The 21,457-nt window shown below is 65.1% G+C and overlaps 1 protein-coding gene across 4 annotated transcripts in view; it reads left to right on the forward strand.

The window, feature by feature from the left end:
* ABR (ABR activator of RhoGEF and GTPase) overlaps positions 1 to 21,457 on the forward strand; it is a 104,737-nt gene that overhangs the window by 49,934 nt on the left and 33,346 nt on the right. For 2 of the 4 annotated variants that reach the window (XM_048823639.2, XM_048823641.2), the window contains exons 2-8: positions 2,892 to 3,076; positions 11,699 to 11,803; positions 13,248 to 13,433; positions 15,543 to 15,650; positions 17,286 to 17,346; positions 20,285 to 20,337; positions 21,003 to 21,143. In XM_048823639.2, the coding sequence (XP_048679596.2) occupies positions 2,892 to 3,076; positions 11,699 to 11,803; positions 13,248 to 13,433; positions 15,543 to 15,650; positions 17,286 to 17,346; positions 20,285 to 20,337; positions 21,003 to 21,143 (839 nt within the window). Of the gene's footprint in view, positions 1 to 2,891; positions 3,077 to 8,229; positions 8,645 to 11,698; positions 11,804 to 13,247; positions 13,434 to 15,542; positions 15,651 to 17,285; positions 17,347 to 17,387; positions 17,670 to 20,284; positions 20,338 to 21,002; positions 21,144 to 21,457 lie in introns of those variants that run through there. The other 2 variants (XM_048823642.2, XM_048823643.2) reach the window with 2 other exon arrangements.

Genomic DNA, 21,457 nt, shown 5'->3' on the forward strand with positions numbered 1-21,457 from the left:
GGACCCTTCTGCGTCTGAGCGATGGGGGCTGGGCTGCCCGGCGGTGACCACGCTGGGTTGCTTGCTGAGCTGTGATGGGGTCAGTTACGGGTTTGCTCTGTGCCGTGCTGTGTCCCACCCAGACCCGTCCTGCTGGGCTCTGCCCAGGCCCGTTCTGAATGGCTCCAGCACTGGCCTCCCATCCCCTGGCATGGGGACATGATTCCCCAGGCTAATGGGCGCAGCAATGTCCCTTGTTCCTGGCCCTCTTCCCTCCCTGGCTCATGCTCACAGGGTCTGACTCTGGAGGGCTTTAAAATCCTCTTGGATTTAAAGATTTATCAGCTTGAAATATTAAATTGCAATGAAATATTAACTGCAGCTGAGCATCGTGCTGTGGGGCTTCAGTGAGCCAGCTTTGCACGAGGGCTCTGGGCCAGGCACACACAGTGCAGGGGGCTGTGTGTGTGTGTGGTGGGGGCTCTCTGCCTCTGCCCGGCTTTGCATGGGGGTGCTGGGCCAGGCACACTCAGTGCAGTGGGCCGGGGGGGGCTCTAGCCCCCACCTGCCTTTGCGTGGGGGCTCTGGGCTGGGCGCACTCAGTGCAGGGGCTTGAGGGGGCACCCAGCCTCAGGCTTCAGGGTGCTGGGATCATTGTGGGGTCAGGAAGGGTGCCCACAGGGACCAGGCTGTGGGGTGGAGCAGAGGTCAGTGCAGGGTGCACACAGAGAAGGCATTTGCTGTGACAGCGGGTGCTGGCTGGGGTGGGAACATGCCTCCAACTGGGGTGGCAGGGACTCACCATCTCTCATAGTGCCCGCCCGCCCCCTCCACCAGCCACTGGGTTGGGAGCTGCCCTGAGGGGCCAGGCCCAGCCTGGCCTCCCAGCACAGAAAGCTCCCACTACAGCTGTCCCTGCTCCAAGAGGCTGGCACTCACCCTGGGAAGGGCCCCGTCAGCCTCACGCAGACCTGCCTGAGAGCAGCTCCCAGGGGCCAGGCCTGGGCTGGAGAGCCCCTGCCCCAAGCTCCTGGGGATCTGAGCCTTGGGCCCCCCAGCATTCACCTGCTGGCCAACCCCAACAGTCCAGCTTCCCTTTCCCCCCTGCCCTCTGGATCCCCCCACTCAGTGCCAGCCCCCAGCCCTCTGGATCCCACCCCCCCTTGGCACCAGACCCCTGCCCTCTACCCATCTCGGGGCTGCTGCATTTGGCTCTTCCCTCTGCTGAGGCCATTGCTATTTCCATGGTAACCGGCCAGGCCCCCCCCCCACTCCCCCCAGCTCTGCAGCCTGTGGAGGATGAAGCCGAGTCCGGCTCCAACCCCTGGGCCTCCCTGCCCTCACCTGCAACAGAGGCAGCTCATTGCTCCCAGCCTGGCCCCGTCCCTCCGGCTGTAGCCTGTCAGTGATGGAGGGAGGGGGCGGCTGGGACAGGCAGGCCTGAGGTGGGGGGGCTCAGCGCTGCCTGAGAGAGTCTGGGGACAGAGAGTGAGGTGGTGGGGAGAACTGCCCCTGTGCTGCCTTTAGGGCTGGTAGCCCTGCACCCTTCCCTGCCATTAACATCCTGCTGGAGCTGGACTGCTTTGCTCGCCCAGCGCCCCATGGCGAGCTGCTGCGCTGGGGGGCAAGTGTCGCTGAGGGCCACGGCTCCCGGGCCTAGCAAGCTCTGCTGTTGGCGGGCTGGGAAGATGCTGTGCCCCCCCCCCAACCTTGAGCGCCGCGGGGACAATGACCTAGAGGGGAAACTGAGGCACGGAGAGGCGGAGTCGTGACTTACGCAAACCACCCAGCGGGTCGGGTGGCAGAGCCCAGGAGTCCTGGCACCCAGGCCCACCCTCATTGCTGCGTTTGAGGGTATAGGAATGAGGGGACAGATTCGCTTGGCACCTCTGCATGGGGTGGCAGGCTGCAGCGGAGTCCTCCCCTCGCATGGATCACTGGCTCCCTAGCCCCCTGCTGCTGCCCCTTCCACTCCCTGCTCAGCCCTGCCCCTGCCCCTGCAGCAGGATGCCTGGCAGAGCCGGGTCCCTGCATCTCCGGGGCAGTACTCAGCTGTTAATTGTGTGTCAAGTGTGCCCGTGGGCTTGGCTGGGCAGAGCATGGCCAGGAGGGGATCAAGGGGGCCACGGTGGCTCGCTGCGCCGGGGAGGGGGCCGCTGCTCCTCAGGGGTTAAAGAGCTGGCTGGGGGCTGTGTGGCTGGCTGTCAGATACATGCAGACGTGCCAGGGAGCTGTTGACCCTTGGGGCAGGGGCGCTGAGGGGCCCCTCCAGCCCTGGCTGACCCCTCCCCGGGGCACAGTCTCTGCCACGTGCCTGACCGGAGCAGCCCTAAAATCAAGCCATGCAACGCCCGGGCCCTGCAGCCCTCCGCAGCCGGTGCCAATGCTGCCGGCTCCAGTGCAGTGGGGCACCCCGAGGCCAAGCGCCCACGCCCCTGCCCTGGGCCCTGGCGGAGCTGGGAGGGGGCCTCTGCCCAGCTGCAGGGAGGGATGGGGGGGGCTGGTGGAAAAGGGTTTTTCCTATTAACCATCAGTCTCTGTCTCAGCGCCCACCTTGTCCTGGTGCCACACACCCATTGGCTGCTGGAGTCAAAACAAGGGGGCGGAGCTAGGGAAGTGACCTCACCTATTGGGAGCCCCACCCCCAGCCCTATAAAAAGCAAGATGGTGCAGCAGGCAGGGAGAGTGCTGAGCTCTCAGCTCTCCCCAGTGGGGAGGAGCGCCCTGGGGGCAGACAGGTGTCTGATGGCTTAGCCCCTGGGTGCCATGCCTCTGGCAAGCCCCGTCTCCCACCTGGGGTCTGCTGCTGGGTGGTGCCATGGCGGCGAGGGGCAGGCAGCCCCCGGTGCGCTATGCCTCCCTGGGTGCCCTAGTGGCAGACACTCACCGGCCTCTCCTTGTTCTCCTGGCAGACTTCAACTACGGGGCGGAGGATTACGACGCGGAGGGGAATGAGGAGCCCAAGGTGCCACCGGAGGGCTCGGAGACCATGCCCTACATCGACGAGTCGCCCACCATGTCGCCGCAGCTCAGCGCCCGTGGCCAGGAGAGCGGGGATGGCGTCTCACCCACGCCCACCGACAGCCTGGGCACTGGGGTAGGTGGCCACGTGACAGTGCTGCTGGAACCTGGGGGGTCTCTGCCCAGCACGGGCGTGACACTGGTTCTGTGTCCTGTGGGACCGGGTGTCGCTGGAGCTGGGATGGTTCGGTCCCCTGGCTCCCCCTTCCCTCCAATTCCCCCTTGACCACCTAGCTCAGCCCACTGTCCTTCTCCGCCTCTTCTGGCTTGAGAGGAGGGGTACTGAGCAGCCTGGCTGCTCCTTTGCTAGCATTTCTTCCCCCTCCCCCCCCCAGTTTGGGGGTGAGCAGCACGGGCTGGGGCCTGGTGGTTCAGGGCAGGGCGAGTGTCCAGCTTCAGTCGGCTAGTGCCACGGCCAGTTCCTTCCTTGGTGCTTTGCTGTGGTGAAGGGCGAGGAGGGCTTGTCAAGAGGGCCATCCCCAGAGGGAGGAGCTGCTGCAGAGCTCCTAGGGCTGTCAACAGCCTGGCAGCCCTCCCCCTTGCTGACTGTGCACTGCAGCGTCCTGCCCAGGGGCCTGGCTGCTCTGCATGGGCCCCGCCCCTAAGAGGGGAGGGGTGTGGGGGTCTCTGGCCCATCATCCTCTCTCCTCCACCCTGTGCCTGGTACAGGGCACCCAGCTTCTGCTCTCCACCCCAGAACCAGCTACATTTCAGTGCTATTCAGCGGCGCTCTGGGATTCTCTGCAGAGCTATGGAACAGCTCCTGGGGCCAGCAGGGGGTGGGGTGGAGTGGGAACCCCTCTCTGCCCCCCATCTTGCCTCAGTGGATAGGGACTCAGAGGCCCAGCCGCTGGGGAGGTGGGGGGGGCGGTTACGCCTATTGGCTGGGCATGCTGGGGGTACAGGGCAGGGGTGCAGGGTAGTGGCCCTGTGCCCTCCTTTCCTGACCCCTGAAGTGCGATGTCAGGGCCTGGCGTGGGAGCCAGTGGGGTAGGGGTGGGGGGCTTCTGCTGCTGTGGCTGGAGCTGCTCGGGCAGGACCCTGGTGCCTCTTCCCGGCTCTGTGCTGCAGCCTGCAGCTCGCTGACTGGGCACAGCCGGCCCCTCTGATGGGCTGTGCACGCCATCTAGTGACGGAGGGAGGGACTGGGCCAGTTGAAGGCTTCTGGTAATTTTCAAGCAAGCATCTTTGGGGCGGAACCTTTTTAAAGAGAGCCCTGGTCAGAGTATTATGAAACCCCTCTCTGGGAATGGGAACCCCCGAGAAATGGGAAGGGTTGGCTGGGGGGGGCTCTTGCCATGCTCTGGGCAGCGCCAGTGTCTGGAAGGCTCAGGGGCGTGACGTGTATCTCCCCAAGCATTTCTGGGGGCTCCTAGCAAACAAGCCATGCAGCCTGCTTTCCCAGCTCCCTTGGTTCTGATACGCACCAACCCAGCACCTTCTCGGCGGCAGGTTTCCGGGTGGGTTGGAGGGCAAATGCCTGACGCTTTAGCATGAGCTGAGTGCGTGGAGGGGGTGAGAGGAAAGCCTTCCTGACCTTGTAGCAGTGGGGCCCCTTGTGCCTTGGAGCATGGGGCTTGTTCCTCAGGCATTGCTAGACTGAGGGTAACAGTTTCTCGTGGCCGTGCTGTGAGGTGCATGTGGCCAGAGAGGCCTGTGTACCAACTCTGGGACTCCTTGTTCAGGGCAAGGCAGTGCCAGGAAAGGGTGGGTTCTGCCTCATTGAAAGGGTTACGGTCTAATTCCTGAAGGAACAGGAGTGAATGCGAACACGTGGCTTCCTCCCACCCCCCGGCCTGGTGGGGCTGAGATGCCAAGCTGGGTGGAGGACCTAGAAAGATGGGGGAGCCCCTGGGCAGGCAACAGGCCCCAAACTGCCCAGCTGCAGAAGAAGGGAAAGGCAGATGGCAGCATGTGCCAAGGGGCAGCAGGAATGAACTGGATTGAATCCAACCCAGCCCCTGCCTGCTTGGGGTCTTGATGCCAGCTGTGGATCTCCGAGCTCGGCCTTCCCCCGCCAGGTGGCATCAGTGAGCAGGGACCTGTGGCTGGTTAATGATGTCTCCGAAGCGTGGGTGCATCCACTTTCCCAGTATGGGGGGAATGTGGTGTCGCTCTGGGCCTGGATCATCTCTTCCCCCCCCCCCCTCCTCTGGGGCTGCCCCTCGGCAGGACCCCCGGCATTGCCCTGCGTTACTGCCCGTAGATGGGCATGGTGCCTTCGTCCTCTTCCTTCCCCACGTGGCTTATGGACTGACGCCAGTGCCCTGTGAGAAGGTCCTGGAGGGGGACCGCCCTGGGGGCTGTGGCTAGCAAGCCGGGGCGGGCAGGCCCGGGTAGCACCGCCATAGCCAGCAAATGCAGGAAGCAGGCAGCTGGACACGTGTGGGCAGGGGCAGTCTCTTCGATCTGCTGGCACTGCCCAATAGCATCAGGAGCTGGCTGTTTGGGGGGGGGGGCAGCAGCTTGAGCGCTGCAGAGCCTGGGCGTAGCTGGGTACAGGAGCTGGCTTGTGCTGTGCCGGGCCTGACTGGGGGCAGCTATCTAGCTGCTGGGCCTGGGTGTCTCAGGACAAAGCCTCAGGCTGTTCCCTCTCCCAAGGGTGCCCTGCCCCCACACTGGATGGCCCACCCTGGGAGCTTGTGCCTGGTTACAGCCAAGGGAAGGGTCCCTGGCCCGGTCCCTGGGCAGAGCTGCTGCCTGCCTGGCATGGCTGCTGCACAAGGGGCGCATGCTCCGGCCCTGATCCTGTGGCTGGCCCCAAGGGGTTGGGGGTAAGGGCAGGGGCATGCTGCATGGCAGTGCCCTGGCATCTTCCTGTGTCCCAGCATATGGTGCCATGGGTGCCCACAGAGCCCTAGCCTGTAGGGTGCACACGCACTGGAGAGATGCTCCCACGGGTGCCCTGCTCTCCTGGCAGCTATGCTGCTGGCCCCTCCTACCACAGGGGCATCCAGCAGGGTCTGCCCCTCCCCAGCTGCTGCAAGGGAGAGCCCAGCCAGGGCTGGAGTCTCTGCCATGCACTCCCTCCTCAGCCGTCCTGGAGCTAATGGGATTTGGAGATGCTGGGGCTCCAGCATTGGCTCTGCCTTCAATCCCATTATCTGTGGCCGGGCAGTTCCAGGCTAAGCCGAGTGCCCTTTGGACGCAGCGGCTGGTGGCTTTAACCCTTCGCAGCTGCCTCCCCAGCGTCAGAATCAGGGCCTGCGTGCTGGCTGGGATCTGCCAATGAGAGGCAGCTGGCTCGTGCTCAGCTTCTCCTCTTCCCACGTGGGCTCAGCTCAAGTGAGTGCTGGCAGCTGCAGAAGGGGGACCCGAGGGCCCCTGTCCATGGGGCTCAGCCGAGAGCCCTTGGGCTGGTGGCGCTCTGGATGCAGGGCTGCAATTTGGGGCTGAAAGGGGTTTCCAGGGGGGCTGGGTGACTTGCAGCCGGCGCTGGTGGAGGGGGCTGTGAACAGGCCCCTGGGCCCTGTCCTGAGCGCGTGACTGTTTCCCGCGCTGGAGCGGCATGGAGAGCAGGCAGGCATTGCTGCTGGGCCATAGCCTCCCGCCCTGGGGCCGCCTCCTCTCACCGGGCATGTGAGGCGTGGGCTGGGCTGCTGCACCGGGAAAGGTGGGGGGCTGTGGTTCTGGGTGAGAATCCCCCACATCAGACCATCCCCTCACTGACTCCCCCCACCCCTGGCCCTCTCTGAACTCTGTGCACAGGGGTCTGTCCTGGGGCACCTCTGCTCCCTAGGGCTGAAGCGTGGTCCTGGCTCTTACCCACGTCAAGGACATGGGCGGGCACGGGCTCTGGAAACCCCCAGTGCCTCCTGGTTGGTCCCCACCCCGGCACTGGGGTCCTGGCAGCTGCAGGAAGCGGTGGAGGAAGACAATAAGGCTGGCACATGCAAAGCAGGTCAACCTCAGCTTCCCCTTTCCCTGGAGTTGGGGGCAGGTGGAGGCAGCTATTCCAACAGCGAAGCTCCCTCCCCGCATCCTTAGCTTGCAGGGCCCTGGGAGCCTCCAGCCACTGCTCCACTCCTTGACAAGCCCCATCCTGCTCCCCCTCATCTGTTCCCGGCGGCCAGCTGAGGCCCGGTGCGCCCAGGCCATGCGGGAGACTGCCCCCGTCCAGTCTGTCAATCAGGAGTCCCTGGCACTGGTGTTACATTCACTGCCCCCAGCCAGCATGATCCTCGCGCTGCCAGTTTCAGCCCTGGGCGGGGGCTGGATGGCACTTTGAGTGCTCAGGAAGGCACAAGAGGTGGATTTGGTATCCAGGAGGCAGCTGTGTCTCTTTCTTCCTGTTGGGCAGGGGCAGAGGGTTCAGGCCTCAGCGGCTGAACTCCTTGCTCCCCATCCCAGGATCTGCCACAACATCCAGCAGGGGCGCAGGGCTGCGTCAGCTTGGCTGGTGGCTGAGCCGTTCCGCACTGATCACATCATTAGGGTCCAGAGTCAACACCCTGCTGGAAGGAATGGAGGGGTACCAGGGCTGGGTTTGCAAGGCTCCTTCCCTGGCTGTGAGGGCTGGCCAGGCATGTTCTGGGCCAGAGCTCTGCTGTAAATTTACCCGGCTACCCAATCCCATCCTGCCCAGCACTTGCCTCCAGGCTGCATACGAGGCCTGATCCCCTGTAGGGGGAGGTCTCCGGGTGACCCTCTCCCAGCCCCGTCCCATCCTGTACGATCCCCGCTGCCAGGCCCTGGAATTCCCTCCCGGACTCCCTTGTGCCGGGAGGCAGCCGCTGCTCTTGCGGCTCAGTGCAGAGCCAGGTGACCAGCTGGGGGCACTGCAGAGGTGCCATGCAGCGGGACCAGGGAGCTCTGCCAAGACTGTGCCCAGGAGTGGGGGTGGAGGAGAGAGCCCCTGGGCAGGGCCGATGGGACGGTGCTGTGGGCTCCAGGGCAGGGGCCCTCGCCAGGCAGCGGCCAATGCTGGGGTGTGACTGTCCATTGCCCCTTAGCCTGTGCTGTGTGTGGCTCGAGGCTGGCCCTGAGGAATTGTGTGAGCAGAGCGCTTGGAGCCTGACTTCCCCGCCTGGACGCTGCTCGCTTGTCCCGTTGTGGCTGTGGCAGGTCACCGGGGAGAAGCTGGTTCCCCAAACGCTCCTGCGCGCGGCGCTGGCCACACGCCAGGGAGCGCCCCCCCCTCCTCCCCCCTCCTGAGGCAAGACGTTCATTTCCTGTGCATTGCTAGGCGGGGCTGGCTGGAGGAGCGCAGACGGCAGGGGCCGGGAAGGGGTTAAGCAAGCCGGAGCAGCCTGTGCCGGGCTGGCCCCTCGCCCTGTGCTGACAGCCCTGGCGTTTCCGCAGCCTTGTGCAGGCTCAGGGCTGCCTGGAACGTGGTTTCCTCTCCGCTCTGGGAAGCCTGGGGCCAAGCTGCCCTGGCTGGCGCAGGCAGGACTCCCGTAATGGCTCCTTTGAGCAGCAGGCTGCGGCCAGCTCACAGGGCTGAATCGGGCCCAGCTGGCCTGCTGGCGTAGGCCTGTCTGGAGCTGTGGGCTGTGCCCTCTGGCCTCCTGCCACTCTGCGGGCCATGGAGGAGGAAGAGGAGGCCATAGGGTATCTGGACAAAATCCTGGAGGATGAAGAAGATTCGGAGCCAGGCACCCCCACCAGCCCAGGCCCGGGGTGTACCTTCCTGGCCTCCAAGAAGGTGGGCACACATCCGCCTGGGGAGGAGAGGGGGGCTGGGCTGGGGGGGGTGTTTGGGGTCCTTGTCAGTGTCAGCTTGTGTCACTGTGCCTGTGGGCAGAGCTGAGGGCTCCTGGCACCTCGGTGGTGGGTGCTGGGCTCTGTGGCATTGAGCCCTAACCCGGGGGGGCTGCCCCAGTCACTGGGATGTAGGTTGGAGGGACAGGCAGCAAAGTGCCCTCCTCTAACAGGGCCATGTCTCCTGCCGGGGGGAGGGGGGAGCAAGCTGGGCAGAGCAGTGAGGTGTACCTGGGGCCGAGGCTGGGGGGCAGGGCAGGGAGCCTGGCCCGGTGACACCAGTGCTTGTCCTGGCCTCCCTCAGAGGGTGGTGATTAGGGCTCCGATGACTGGGGGAGGGGGACAGATTCCGTCCCTGGCTACAGGGCTGCCCTGCAGTACGAGCCCAGCCAAGCCCTGGTGCCAGTGGACCCAGCAGCCCTTCCCCTTGGCAGGACGCGTTGGACGGGGCAAAGGGGCTGCTGGCTCTGCAGGGCCCTGGGGCTACAGCCTTGGCCTCTGTGCACCGGGGGGCTGGGGCCATGCACTGGCTGAGGAGCTGGGGGTCTCTGCGTACCCGGGTAGCAGTGTCTCCACTCAGCCACACAGGCCTCTTGCTGCCTGCTCTGGAGAGGCACTGGGCCAGCTCCTGCTCCGAGCCCCTGGCTCTGCCACGGATGTGCTGTGAGGCCTTGGGCATGTCCCCAGGTGCTGGCTGCTGCCCTCAGTAAAGCAGAGCCAGAACTGCTGGTCCTAGGGCTGGGGGCTCACAGGGGATAGCCGGGGGCTCTGGGACTTGCAGGCCCTGGACCTACCTATGCAGCAGGGGCAGCCCCCGCTTGCTGTTCCACTCCTCCTGTGCCCCCGAGAGGATGGCAGGGCCCAGTGCTACGGCCTGTGGGAGGTAGTGCCCCGGCCGGGCTTCCCAGACAGGCTTCGTGGGGCAGGTCCTGTGCTGGAGCCCAGAGCCGAGGCTGGTGCTCGCCTGCTCTGCCCTGGTATGGGCAGCAGGGCTGGGGCTGCCCCAGAGAAGCAGGACCAGCCTGTGACTAGTCAGTGGCTAAAAACCCACAAGAAACGGTTCTGGCCTCGCCCGGCTCCTGCCTTAAAGGCCCAGGGCTTGTCTGGGGAGGGGCTGAGGGCACTGGGCACAGTTGGGGGCAATGGGGATCGCCCTGCTGGGAGACAGGCCTAGAAGAGGTGCCTGGAAGTGATCCAGGCCCGTCCACTGGGGCCTGATTTTCCCCCCACCAGGTGCTGGGTCCCCCCTGGCCAGAGGGAGCAGAGGGTGCCGTGTGGTGGGGGAGGAGTATCTGGCTATCAGCAAATGGAGCTTCCTCCTTACCAGCAGGGCAGTGAGGCTCGCAGCCCCCACCTCACAGAACAGGGGAACTGCCCTCCCCCATGGCCGGGGAGACGGCTTCAGGACTGGGGGGGGGTGGTGGCCCTGGGCCAGCTCCAGGAAGGTTAGCACTTCCTGCCCATGGCTTCCAGTGGTGCTAGCCACGTCCCATGTCACAACAGCAGCCGCTGGTGCCCACCCAGGGCAGGGTTGGGCCCCAGTCCTTGCCGGGCTGGGCGTGCAGCCGTCCCTCCAGGCTCAGGGTGTTGAGGTGGGCCAGCTCCATGGGCCCCTCTGCCTGCAGGGCACTGACTGATGTGAGGGGGTCTGTGGCCTCGTGGGGGAGGCTGCATGGCCAGGGGCTCCCAGGCACCTCCTGGGAAGGGTCTGCCTTGGTGCCAAATGCTGGATCCAGCCGGGAGGGGGGTCGCTGAGTCCTCACCAGCTGAGCCCCGGAAATCGCCAGTGTTGCAAACCCTCCAGAGCGGCCCCTGCAGCAGCCCTGCCTCATGCTGGGGCTGGGCTATGGGCTGCAGCCCCCTCTGTAAAGAGCCAGGGGCCCTGAGGATCTCCAAGCATGGGGCGTGCGGGGTAGGGAGCTGTTGACTACAGGGCGGGGCTGAGATGCAGCCACTTCTGCTTTGCATGTGGCCACGCATGCGCCGCCAATCCAGGCCAGACTGGTCCCACTGCCCACCCTGCGTTTGGCCCGGACACCTGGGTTAGCACCCATGAGCCAGGGGGAGGCTCTTCAGACTCTTCCCGCACAGGGTCTTAGCTCTGGAAAGTGGCACTGGGAGCAGCTGGCACTGGGAGCGACCCTGGCTTCATGCTGAACTGCGCCCAGCCCCTGAGAAATCCCTCGCCCAGCCTGGCTCTGCGTAGCCAGGGGCCCTTGGCTCTGGGGCTGAGGGGGCTGGTTGGTGCTGCTGCCATGGCTGCTTGCCCCCTTGGAGCCCATGGGGGGGTGACGCTGCCTGGGCTCAGAGCCCTGGGGGGAGCCGGAGCCTGGTTGAGGAGGCCGTAGAGCGGGGCAGAGGGCGCTGGCTTGGGTGGAGCGTTAGGTTCCTGGGCTGCTGTTGTCCACAGGGCCTGGGGGCACATGGGGCTGCTGAAGCCAGGAGGCTGGCCACCAGAAGCTGCCCTGGGGTAGCCCAGCTCCTGTGCTGAGGCACTCCCACCCCTCGGACAGTGGGCCGTGCGCAGGGAGAGTGTCAGAGGGGAGACGGGTAGGACTGCGACCTGGCCCGAGGACGGGATCCCTGCTGGAGCGCCGGCCTGGGTGTGAGCGGGGGGAGCCAGGGAAAGGGTGGCGCTGGTACAGGGCCAAGGGAGGCGGGGTTCGGTGAGCAGCTGGCCCAGTCCCTGCAATGAACATAACGTACCTGGCGGCTGTGGGCCTCGCCCTGGAGGGAGGGCCAATATCTGAGACCGCAGGAGCCCCAGCAATGGAGCTGGGATCCTGCCAACTGAGGAGGAGGGAGGACAGCAAAGCCAGCTCTGCCCTGGGCTTCCCACCACGCCCAAGGCTGATGCTGCTCCCCTGGCACCAGGCTCTGCCATGCATCTCCCTGGCCACGCCAGCCTCCCTCCCTGCGGAGAGCCCCTCCCCTGGGAGCGGATCCTGGGGGTTCCTCTTGCAGCACCTAGACCCTGACATCCCTTGTTGTCATGCAGGGCGAGCGGGATGCCGGGAAGGGGCTGGAGATGCGGAAGTTGGTGCTCTCGGGCTTCCTGGCCAGCGAGGAGATCTACATCAACCAGCTGGAGGCGCTGCTGCTGGTGAGTACGGCCCAGCGGGCGCCGGTCCCCTCTGCCAGGGCTAGCCCCCGGCACCGAGCCCTGCGCTTCCGGGTGCGAGGCTATGCCCTCCCGGGGTCTCTCCCCTGCCGCATCAGGTTCTGCAGGCGGGAATCTGGGCAGTGGGGCTCCAGCACCCCCTATGGGAAGCGGGCGTTCGGCTGGCTGGAGACCTGCCCCAGCTCCCTTCAGAACAGGGAGCATCCCTGCTGCGGGGTGCGTCTGTAACGTTAGCCCCACTCGCAATGGGAGCCAGCCTGGGCAGCCTCTCCGCCCCTCGTGGGAAGCAGGGTGGGCGGCTGAGGGTGCCGCTGCCTCGGGGGTGGGGAACCTGAGTAGCAGCAGTTCGGGTGGAGAAGGACGAGTCCCTCTGAGGCTGGGGTGGGTGCAGGTCTCTGTCCCCTCCTGGCTGCTGGGGTCAGAGCTGCTAATGCAAACGCGTCCTGCCCGCCCCCTGCCCAGGGGCTGGGATGCCTGGCCAGGCATGTAACTCCTGCATCTGTGGGATGGGGGCTGACCCATAGGTGCTCATTCCCCACCGCCACCTGCGGAGCGAGGGCTGACATACGCTGGGGCCAGACGTCTCTCCACATCGCACCCTGTGCCTGGCCTGGCTGTCCCTTTCCTGGGCCCTCCTGCACCTCCTAGTGGCGCTGCCCTGGCACGCGGTCCTTCCCCTGTGAGCCCGCTGCCCTTGGGTTGCGCAATAGGCAGGGCTGTCAGGGTCCCGCCTTCCCCTTCCCAGCACAATGGGGAAGTCTGTGCGGACACGCAAACCGAAACTGCTGTCTGCAGCCCCCACACCGCGGGGCCTGGAGCCCCCTTCTCCTGCTCCCAGCTGGGTCCACGCCGGCCTTGGTTAGAAAGGGCTTCTGCAGATCTGTGAGAGGAGGGATGGCTGGATCCTGACCCACCCACCCACCCCCCCCTGCTAGCCCAGCCTTGGGCTCCCCCACCGACTCTGCCTGTGCCCCTCACTCCCGACCTGCAGCCTCGCTGGCTGTTCCAGCTTGAGGAGTTTCCTGCTCTGAGATCACACACTGAGTGGCTCTTCCCCCATCCCAGGGCAACATGGGGCTCGACCCTGGCAAACTCTCCTCACCTAGCTTGACCCGAACTTGCAGGCAAGTGCCAGAACTGAACATTGACCCCTTGTTTCCCATGGGCCTAGGACCCACGGGGTGGCCTCCTGGGATGCAACACCCCGGCTGGAGCAGGCTGCACTACATGGTGGGACCTGTAGTTCTCAGGGGCTGCCCGCCTGGCCTGGCCTGAGAAGGGTGGCTCTCGGCTGTCCCATGTCATGCCAGTCAGGGGGCCCTCAAGCTCCTGTCTGGCTCTGCTCCGGCCCCTTGGCAGGCACCGAGCCTGGCCTGTCTCTGTGGCAGGTTCCTGCTCTAATGCTGGCTTCCCCTGCTCGCCGCAGCCTATGAAGCCCCTGAAGGCCACGGCCACCACCTCCCAGCCTGTCCTCACCATCCAGCAGATCGAGACCATCTTCTATAAGATCCAGGACATCTACGAGATCCACAAGGAGTTTTACGACAGCCTCTGCCCCAAGGTGCAGCAGTGGGAGAGCAAGGTCACCCTGGGGCACCTCTTCCAGAAGCTGGTAAGCTCTGCTCCCCTGCAGGTGGCTGGGCATGGCTGGGATCTGGGGCGTTGGCCCTGGGGTGGGGGCAGGGCTTGTCTTCTGGCTCCTCGCCTGCTCGCTGCCAGGAGAAGGGAGGGATTGAGCTGAGTCCAAGGTGTTCTTCCCAGGTGCAAGCCTAGGCTGGAGGGGGAGTGGCAGAGCTCTGTGTGGGGCTGGCCGGGGGTGGCTCCTGGGGAGACCAGGGCTGGGGCTGCAGGTCCACACAATCTGCAGGCTCCCCTCCTGCTCCCTGGTGCCGGGGAGCCGAGTGGGGCTGTGGGCTCTGGCTGGGCTGTGCCAGGGCAGTTTGGAAGAACAGGGACCAGGCTTTGAGAGTCTCTGGAGCAGCAGCAGGTGGCTGCAAACCCCTCTGGATAGGGGTCTGGGCCCCATGGAGCCGGGTGACTGTTGCGACAGCTCACACCAAGTTGGCCATGCGCAGGCTGCAGTCGCTGCTCCGATCCCATGCGGGCTCGCACCCTGGGTGTGCTCAGCAGCAGCCCCCCTGAGTGAGGCTGATGGAGCCTGCGGGGCTGAGGGCTTGGGACCGTTTCTCTCTGGTCTGTCTCCTTCCAGCACCCCAGTGACAGGCAAAGCCCCCTGAGCTTGGAGATGAGCAGGGCTGGGTTATGGCAATCCAGGCTCCCTGTGGCTCCACCCCCGGCTTGGCACTGCACAGAGCCCATGCCCAGAGAACAACAGGTCCCCTTGGCTCCCTGGGGGGCAGAGTGGGCGATTCTCTCCTGTCACACGGAGCCTTGGGCAGGAGCTGGTGGGGGCCCCGGGGCAGCGGAGTTCGGCGTTAACAGCATTGCTATGTCGGTTACGCTGGCAGCGGGGGAGTACTTCCCTCTTCAGAGCTGGTGGCACAAGCTCTCAGCAGACTCGGGCAGATATCGCTGTGTCAGTTACGTGGGGCTCACGGGTCCCACCTTACTTCCTGACTGCAAAGGGCCAGGAACTGATCTCTCTGTGCTTGCTGCGAGGCCTGGCTCCAGGAGCTGGGGCCTGGCTCCAGGAGCTGGGGCCTGGCTCCAGGAGCTGGGGCCTGGCTCCAGGAGCTGGGGCCTGGCTCCAGGAGCTGGGGCCTGGCTCCAGGAGCTGGGGCCTGGCTCCAGGAGCTGGGGCCTGGCTCCAGGAGCTGGGGCCTGGCTCCAGGAGCTGGGGCCTGGCTCCAGGAGCTGGGGCCTGGGAAGCCTTAATCTGCTCTGAGTGGCTGCTGCTAGCTAGGTGAGAGGGCTGCCAGGCCCTGGCACAGGGGGAGGGCCGTGCAGACACTCCTGGGAAGCCGATTGCTCCAGGTTCCCTGTTTGCTTCGTAGGCTCATGCAGCAGCAAGCGCCTGCTCTCAGGGGAGCTTGGCAGGCTGGTGTGCCAGGGGTTGGTTTGTTAGTGGCTGTGCTGGGGAAGCTTCCTTCTACCTGCGCCCTCTGGTCCCTGTCCTGTGGGGAGCCCCCTGTACCCGCTGCTGTGGGGTGGGGCTGGGAGAACATCCCTGTGCCGGGGAGGCTGGTTCCTGGCCCCCGGCAATCCACTCTCGCCCAGCACGGCCTGGGCACCTTCTCCCAGCCCCCTGTGCCCACCGCAGGGGCTGATGGGCGTGAGCGTCTCCTGCAGGCTCCTCCTAGGGGTCAGTGACCTCCCCAAAGCAGCCAGGCTGGGGAGAGGAGGCTGCACCGAGCTCGGCTGCCTAGGGAGGGGTAGCTGGCACACATGGAGCCTGCTGCTGCGGCCCACCCCAGCCGTCAGGCCGCACCTGGGGTCCTGTTAGAGCCCCTGACTCCGGGGTGGGCAGCACTTCGGGGGGGGGGGGGGGGCCCGGGCAGAGTTGCTGGGGCAGGCGCTTCCCCAGAAGGGAGCACCCCTGGCCGTGTGCCCCTTCTCCCCGCCCAGGAGGAACTCGCCTGCTCCCCCGTCCCAGCTGGGCAGGCATGTGAGAGGGGCCGGCTCCGGGGGAGCGCCCCCCCCCCCGCTCAGGTTGCTATGGAAACTGCTGAAGGCAAAGTTCAAAGGAGAGGGCCCCCATCCCAGGCGTGTCCTGCCAGGTCTTGTGGGTAATCCCCCTCTCCCCTCCTCCGCTCGCCCCCAGGCCAGCCAACTCGGCGTGTATAAAGCCTTCGTGGATAACTACAAGGTCGCGCTGGAGACGGCGGAGAAATGCAGCCAGAGCAACAACCAGTTCCAGAAGATCTCCGAGGTGAGCAGGGCGGGCCTCTCTGGCAGCTGCCCCGGGGGGGCGGAGGGGGGGTGTTTGCTGGAAGCCTCTGGCCCTGAGCCCAGCCGCGCTTGCTGGGTGGTGGCATGGCACAGGGCTCGCGAGGCACCGAATGGATCCCAGGGCAGGACCCAGCCTGCTCTCCCCTCTTCACTGGCTGGCGTGGGGGGCGACCCAGGCCCGGGGGTGCGGCTCCAGCTGCTGATCCCGCTGCACTGGTGCCTGGGCTCCGTGGTCTGGTGTGAACACAGCAAGGTGGCGAGCGTGGAGCATGTGCCCTGCAGGTAGGGTGACCAGATCCAAAATTTGGGGCTTTGTCTGTCTTTTATATAGATGCCTATTACCCTTCAACCTCTGTCCTGATTTTTTTTTTTTTTTCACACTTGCTGTCTGGTCACCCCTACCTGCAGGCTCTGTCCAGAGAGCTCAGTGGGGGTCAGGTTGGAGCCCCTCCTTTGCCCTCTGGCTGGGATATGGGGAGTTGGGGAGCTCACTGGCCCATGCGTGCTGAGAACTGACTGGCTCAGTGGCGTGCAGCACCCACTGCTATAGCAACAACCTGCAGGCATTCAGGCAGGTGTCCCTGGAGAGCAGCATCCCTGGGCCAATGCTAGCCTGTGTCCCAGGTGGGCTCCATGGCCCCCATGGTGACGTCTGGGCGCTCTCGGGGCATAGTAACGGGGCTGGGCTGGGCTGAGCAGGGCTGGCTCCAATGTCTGTTCCCAATGCAGGTGCACTCCGGCTGGGAGTAGAGCGGTGGGAGCCCACGGGCAACGGCCTTTCCCATTGCCAGGCTTCACTGAGACGTGTCTCTCAAACCCATTTGGTTCTTGCAGACCTGGCCCCCTGCACCCCAAGCCTGGCTCAGTCACGTGAGCTCCCTGCCTGTTCCCATGTGGCACTTGCTGGCGGACGTGGTGCTTTCTTGGTGCCATGCGCGAATGGCAGACCCCGGCGCTGTCCCAGCTGCCGAGACCCGGCTCCCTGTGCTCCCAGAGGCTGGGCAGGGTGCAGGGATATTCCCTACTGTGTCCAGGCTGTGGGACTCGGGTCTTGGCAGATAGCTCCAGGCTTCCTGGGTAGGAGTTGTGATTACCAGTGTGGAACTGGATTTGAACCCCAAACTCCTCCTGCACAGGGCAGGCCACGGGGACCGGGCTGCTGCAGTACATTCTGGAGCAGCCTTTCATCATGTCTTCTGGCATTTGCTGTCTCGCCCTGGGGTGCATCGTGTGTGTACTTGGGGTGCAGCAGGACCCCCATGTAGGGTGGGGAGCAGCCCTGCTCCTGCTTTTCCCCCTCTGCAGAGAACGAGCCCCTCTGCCTGGGCCTTTCCTGGAGCTGCAGTAGCTCTGGGGGCCCAGATGACCTGGACCAGGGCTGGCTGCCACCTGGGGGATCTGGCTCTGTTGTAGCATCCACAGCATAGGGCTGGAGCAGGAGCAGCCCTAGGGGCACTTCTGGCCTGTGTGTGCCTGAGTCTGAGGTGGTTTGCTCTGGGACACAACAGAGCCCCCTGCCGAGCCAGCTGGACCGGGCACCTACCCAGAACCCTGGCCCCGTGAGTCCCCAGGCTGCCGCTCCAAGCCTCCTAACGAGCCTCTCTCCTGTGGGCAGGAGCTGAAAGTGAAGGGCCCCAAGGACTCCAAGGAGAGCCACACCTCAGTCACCATGGAAGGTACAGCGTGCATGCGCGGGTGGGGAGGGGGCTCTCCGCCTTTGTCTGCGGCCCCGAGCGCATGCATTATTGATCAGCTCCCGCGTGTGAGTGGAAAGCCCTTTGTGTGCCCGTGCGTGGTGCTGATGCTCCCCTCGTTAGGATGCTAGCAACGTCTGGCAGCCCCCCGCCCCCTCCCCCCGCTCCGCCGAGGTGCTGATGCCGTGTTGCAGCCGGGCTGAGCTGCCAAGGGGAGGCAGGGAGCCGGCCACAATGGCCGTGCGGAGACGGGGCTGCCATGGAGATCCTCCTCATTGTCCGGCTCTGCTGTAACTGCACCTACGGTGAGTTGGGGCGTGGGGCAGGGCCTCTGGGGGCACCGCGACTCCTAGGGGGAATTTAGCCCAGCTTCCGCGGGGCCAAATTAGACAGATGGGCAGCCCGGCCGGGGCTGTTCCCAGTGTGTGCTGCCCCTGGGAGCGGTGCTGCCGGGCCTGGAGGTCTGAGCTGGGGGGTTTCTCCCCCTGGCACCGTGCTCTGCAGCCTGAAGTTGGTAGTTTCTTTGTTCCGGGCGGTGAAGGGCCACGTTGATTGTGCTCTGCCAGGGCATGTGCAGCCTTGTTCCTGGGAGCGGCAGCAGCCAGGGGAGGATGAGCTTCTGGGGGTGTCGGGGAGAAGCCAGACATCCTCTGTCAGGCATGTGAAATCATCACTGAGCCCGAGGGGCTGGCGAGGTGGAGGGAAGGAGTTGGGGAGGGTCCCATGGCACCCTCGCACAGCGGGGTGGGTCTGTGCCAGGCTGGGCAGGTCTCATTGGCTTGGCTTGGGCTGTCCCCGCTGGCATGTGAGCCGTGAACGTCTGACCTTCACCTGAGGCTAGTGCCGAGCGGGGCTGGCAGTGGGTGCTCTGACTGCGGGGGGGCGTGGTACCTGTCCCTGCTCCTGGTTGGGATCTGGCTCCTGCTGGGCCTGGCGTTCTTTCCTTTGGGTGGTGGACACCGTACACACCCCTCCCAGATCACCGCCAATGGAGGGGCTGGAGCAGCAAGTGACAACAGATGGGTCCATTCTTGCCGCTGACTGCGGGAGGCTGGGAGGGGAGTGGCTGGGCCAGCGGGGGCTTTAATGTGCCACTCGGCATGTAGAGAGTCCAGGGGAGATGAGCCACTTGCCCCTAGCTCTTGGCCCTTGTTTCCCCCAGCCAGTGGGGGGAGGGGGTATATTTGGGGTGGGGGGGTGCCTTGCTGGGTGTGTGCACGATACCCCCACACACACACCCCTGTTCTGGCTTCCTGCTGTTGCAGAGGTGGGGGCACAGCTGCCTGGGAGGGGCCAGCACCTCATCACGCTTACCCGACATGGAGTCCTTGTCCCAGGGCTGAGAGCAGCTGTGTGCTGGCCCAGACCTGAGCGCCCCCCCCCCGCTACCCCACCAGCTGGTCGGATGCCTGAGTCCTAGTGCTTCAGGAAAGGGGAGCAGGTTTCCTTCTCCTCGGGCAGCTCCAAGTGTGTTCTCACAGGCTTTGGGCCAGGAAAAGTGGTTTGAAGGGAAGGGAGAATGCAGTTACATCTGCTCAGGGTATAAATAGACTAGGGAGTCATGCAAGTCACCTGCCAGGCTGGGCTGGGAAGGGGATGGGAGGGGTTTGTGGGAGTCACGTGCGCACATTCCTTCTGCTAAGAGTGAAAGGCACAAGGGTTTGGAGCCCTCCCGGGCCCTCACACAGTGTGGGGAAGATCAAGCTCTTCATCTCCAATGAATGCTGAGCCCCAAAGGGGTGTGCAGGTTGCAGGGGCAGTTCCCCACCTTCCCCTTTGGAGTCGGGTCCGGCTTGAGCCTCCCCATAAGTCAGGGGTAGCAGCTGCCTGCACCATCCCGTTGTGTCTGGAAACATGTGGGGTCCCACGAGCCAGCACGCTGCTGGTAACTGCGGGAACTCTGCCGGGTCAGTCAGGTCTCCCCCCCCCCCCCCCCCCGAGTCTGGTGGGTCTCGGAGAGAGGGAACCGGAGCTGCTGGCGGGGGAGCTCCAGGGCCGGTGTGGTAACCGAAAGGACCTGGACCTCCTGGAGGTGGCGTGGATTGGGGGCCATAGAGTGCCCAGGGCGGTTTGTCAGCTCCAGGGAGAACAGGACTGTTGTAAAAGGCCAAGGTTCCCCTGGCCGAGTTTTGCAGCTGGACCCCATGTCCAAGGCTGGCTCCGTGCTCGGGACGTGGCTGGCATGGCTCTGTCGGTTTGGGGGCGGCAGGGTTCAGCTGGGACAAGGTCTGCGTGTGGAGAGCGAAGCAGACTGAAAAAGGGGAAACTGATGGGGGAGAAGCGAGAACAGGAAGCAGGCTGGGCTCACAATGCCTAGCCCTGGTGGTGGTGTTCCCTGGTAATACAGGCGAAGCCAGTGCCGGGTACCCTCCCTGTCCCTTGCTGCAGCCCCCTGGCGCGGGGTGAAGCGCTAATGCTCGGTGGAGCGACACAGCAGGGGCTGCGGGGTCAGCACTGAGGTGCGCTGGTGGGTCAGTGTGCAGGAAACTCACGGCCTTGGGCTGAGCTGTGTCTGATTCGAGTGTCTTCCCAGATCCTGGCCCCCGCACCACATTCCCAGCCAGTGGTACTGGGAATTCCAGCCTGCCAGGGAATCGAAACTGTCCCGGGCACAGGGCGTGGCCCAGCCCCTGGGACCCATGCAGAGACTCGCACGGCCAGGTGTGAACCCATCTGGATGCCCCCAGGTTTGCTGCAGCCAATGGCCCGCTCTGTGCGGACACACGTGGCTATCTGAGCAAGTGACTGGGGTGGGCTGTGAAGTGCTGGCCTGGCCAGGCCAGGGGCTTGGAACTGCTGATGGTTGGAGACCCCATGTGTGGATGTGGGGGGAGCTGCCTTGCTCAGCTGCCTAGCGAGGGGCTGGGATGGGGCTGAGCTGGGGCAGCCCCTTTCTGATGCTGGTGCCTCTCCCCCACAGCGCTGCTGTACAAGCCCATCGACCGTGTGACGCGGAGCACCTTGGTACTGCACGTGAGTATGGCTCCGGCTTGCCCCCGGGGACACCCCCTGCCCACACACGGCCACCGCCACTTCCTGCCAGCCCCACCCACCAGAGTCCTAGTATGGGGGCCATGCCAGGGGAACACATTCCAAGGCCCCCCTTGGCACCGCCCCAGCTCTCGGGGGCACCTGTGCCAGGCTGTGCTCATGTCCTGCTTCCTCTGCTGCCTTTGTCTGTCTGGCACAGGATGTGCCAGGCTCCCCTGTGTCTGGACCCACTGTTTGGATCAGCAGCCTGTGCTGCTGTTCCCCACCACCACCCCCGGAGCGTGCTGGGGCGCGGCACCCTGGGGACCCCTTTCCTTCCCTCCGTCCCTGCTGGGGGCACTGTCCAGGAACAACCTGCTCCGAGGTGGGGAGGGGTGGGTGGGTGGTCTTTGCACCTGGAGGGTTAGTCCTGCAGGGGAGGGAGCAGGAAGCTATGGCAGACTAACCCCTTGTGGCCAGGATGGCAGGTCTTGCTCCAAGCTCCTAATGCTGCTGGGTCTCTAGGCAGTGGGCTCTGACTTGGAGCGGAGCTTGGTTGGGGGCCCAGTGCTGCCCTAGCAGCTAACCCGCCGCAGTCTGTCCACCCCCACGGTGGGGGGCTCGCTGGTTCTGCCTTGTCTTGCTCACGAGCACCCGCTCCGTTCCAGGACCTTCTCAAACACACGCCAGCTGACCACCCCGACTACCCGCTGCTGCAGGATGCCCTCCGCATCTCCCAGAACTTCCTGTCCAGTATCAATGAGGACATTGACCCACGGAGGACAGCAGTCACCACACCGAAGGGAGAGGTGAGGCAGGGCTGCTGGGGTGAGCTGCCTCCGACTCTCCTGGTGTGTTAGCAGCAAAGCCACTTCTGCCCAGCCACTGGAATGAAGGCCGGCTGCAGGAGACAGTCTGGCCCATGGAGAAGTGGGGAGATGTGCCTGCCCCCCCCCCCCCACTGAGCCAGGTCGGGAGTGTTGCCCTGGGGCCTGCTAGCTCAGCTGGCTGGCCCCAGACCTTAGTGGTGTGTTGGGGCACGTGCTCTGTGAGGGACCTGGGTTCTGGGGCGAGAGCCCTGCATGCGGTCTGTGGTGGGGGCTGGTCTGGTCCGTGCCTGAAC

Source organism: Caretta caretta, chromosome 17, assembly GCF_965140235.1.
Source record: "Caretta caretta isolate rCarCar2 chromosome 17, rCarCar1.hap1, whole genome shotgun sequence".
In the NCBI taxonomy this organism is placed as follows: Eukaryota; Metazoa; Chordata; order Testudines; family Cheloniidae; genus Caretta; species Caretta caretta.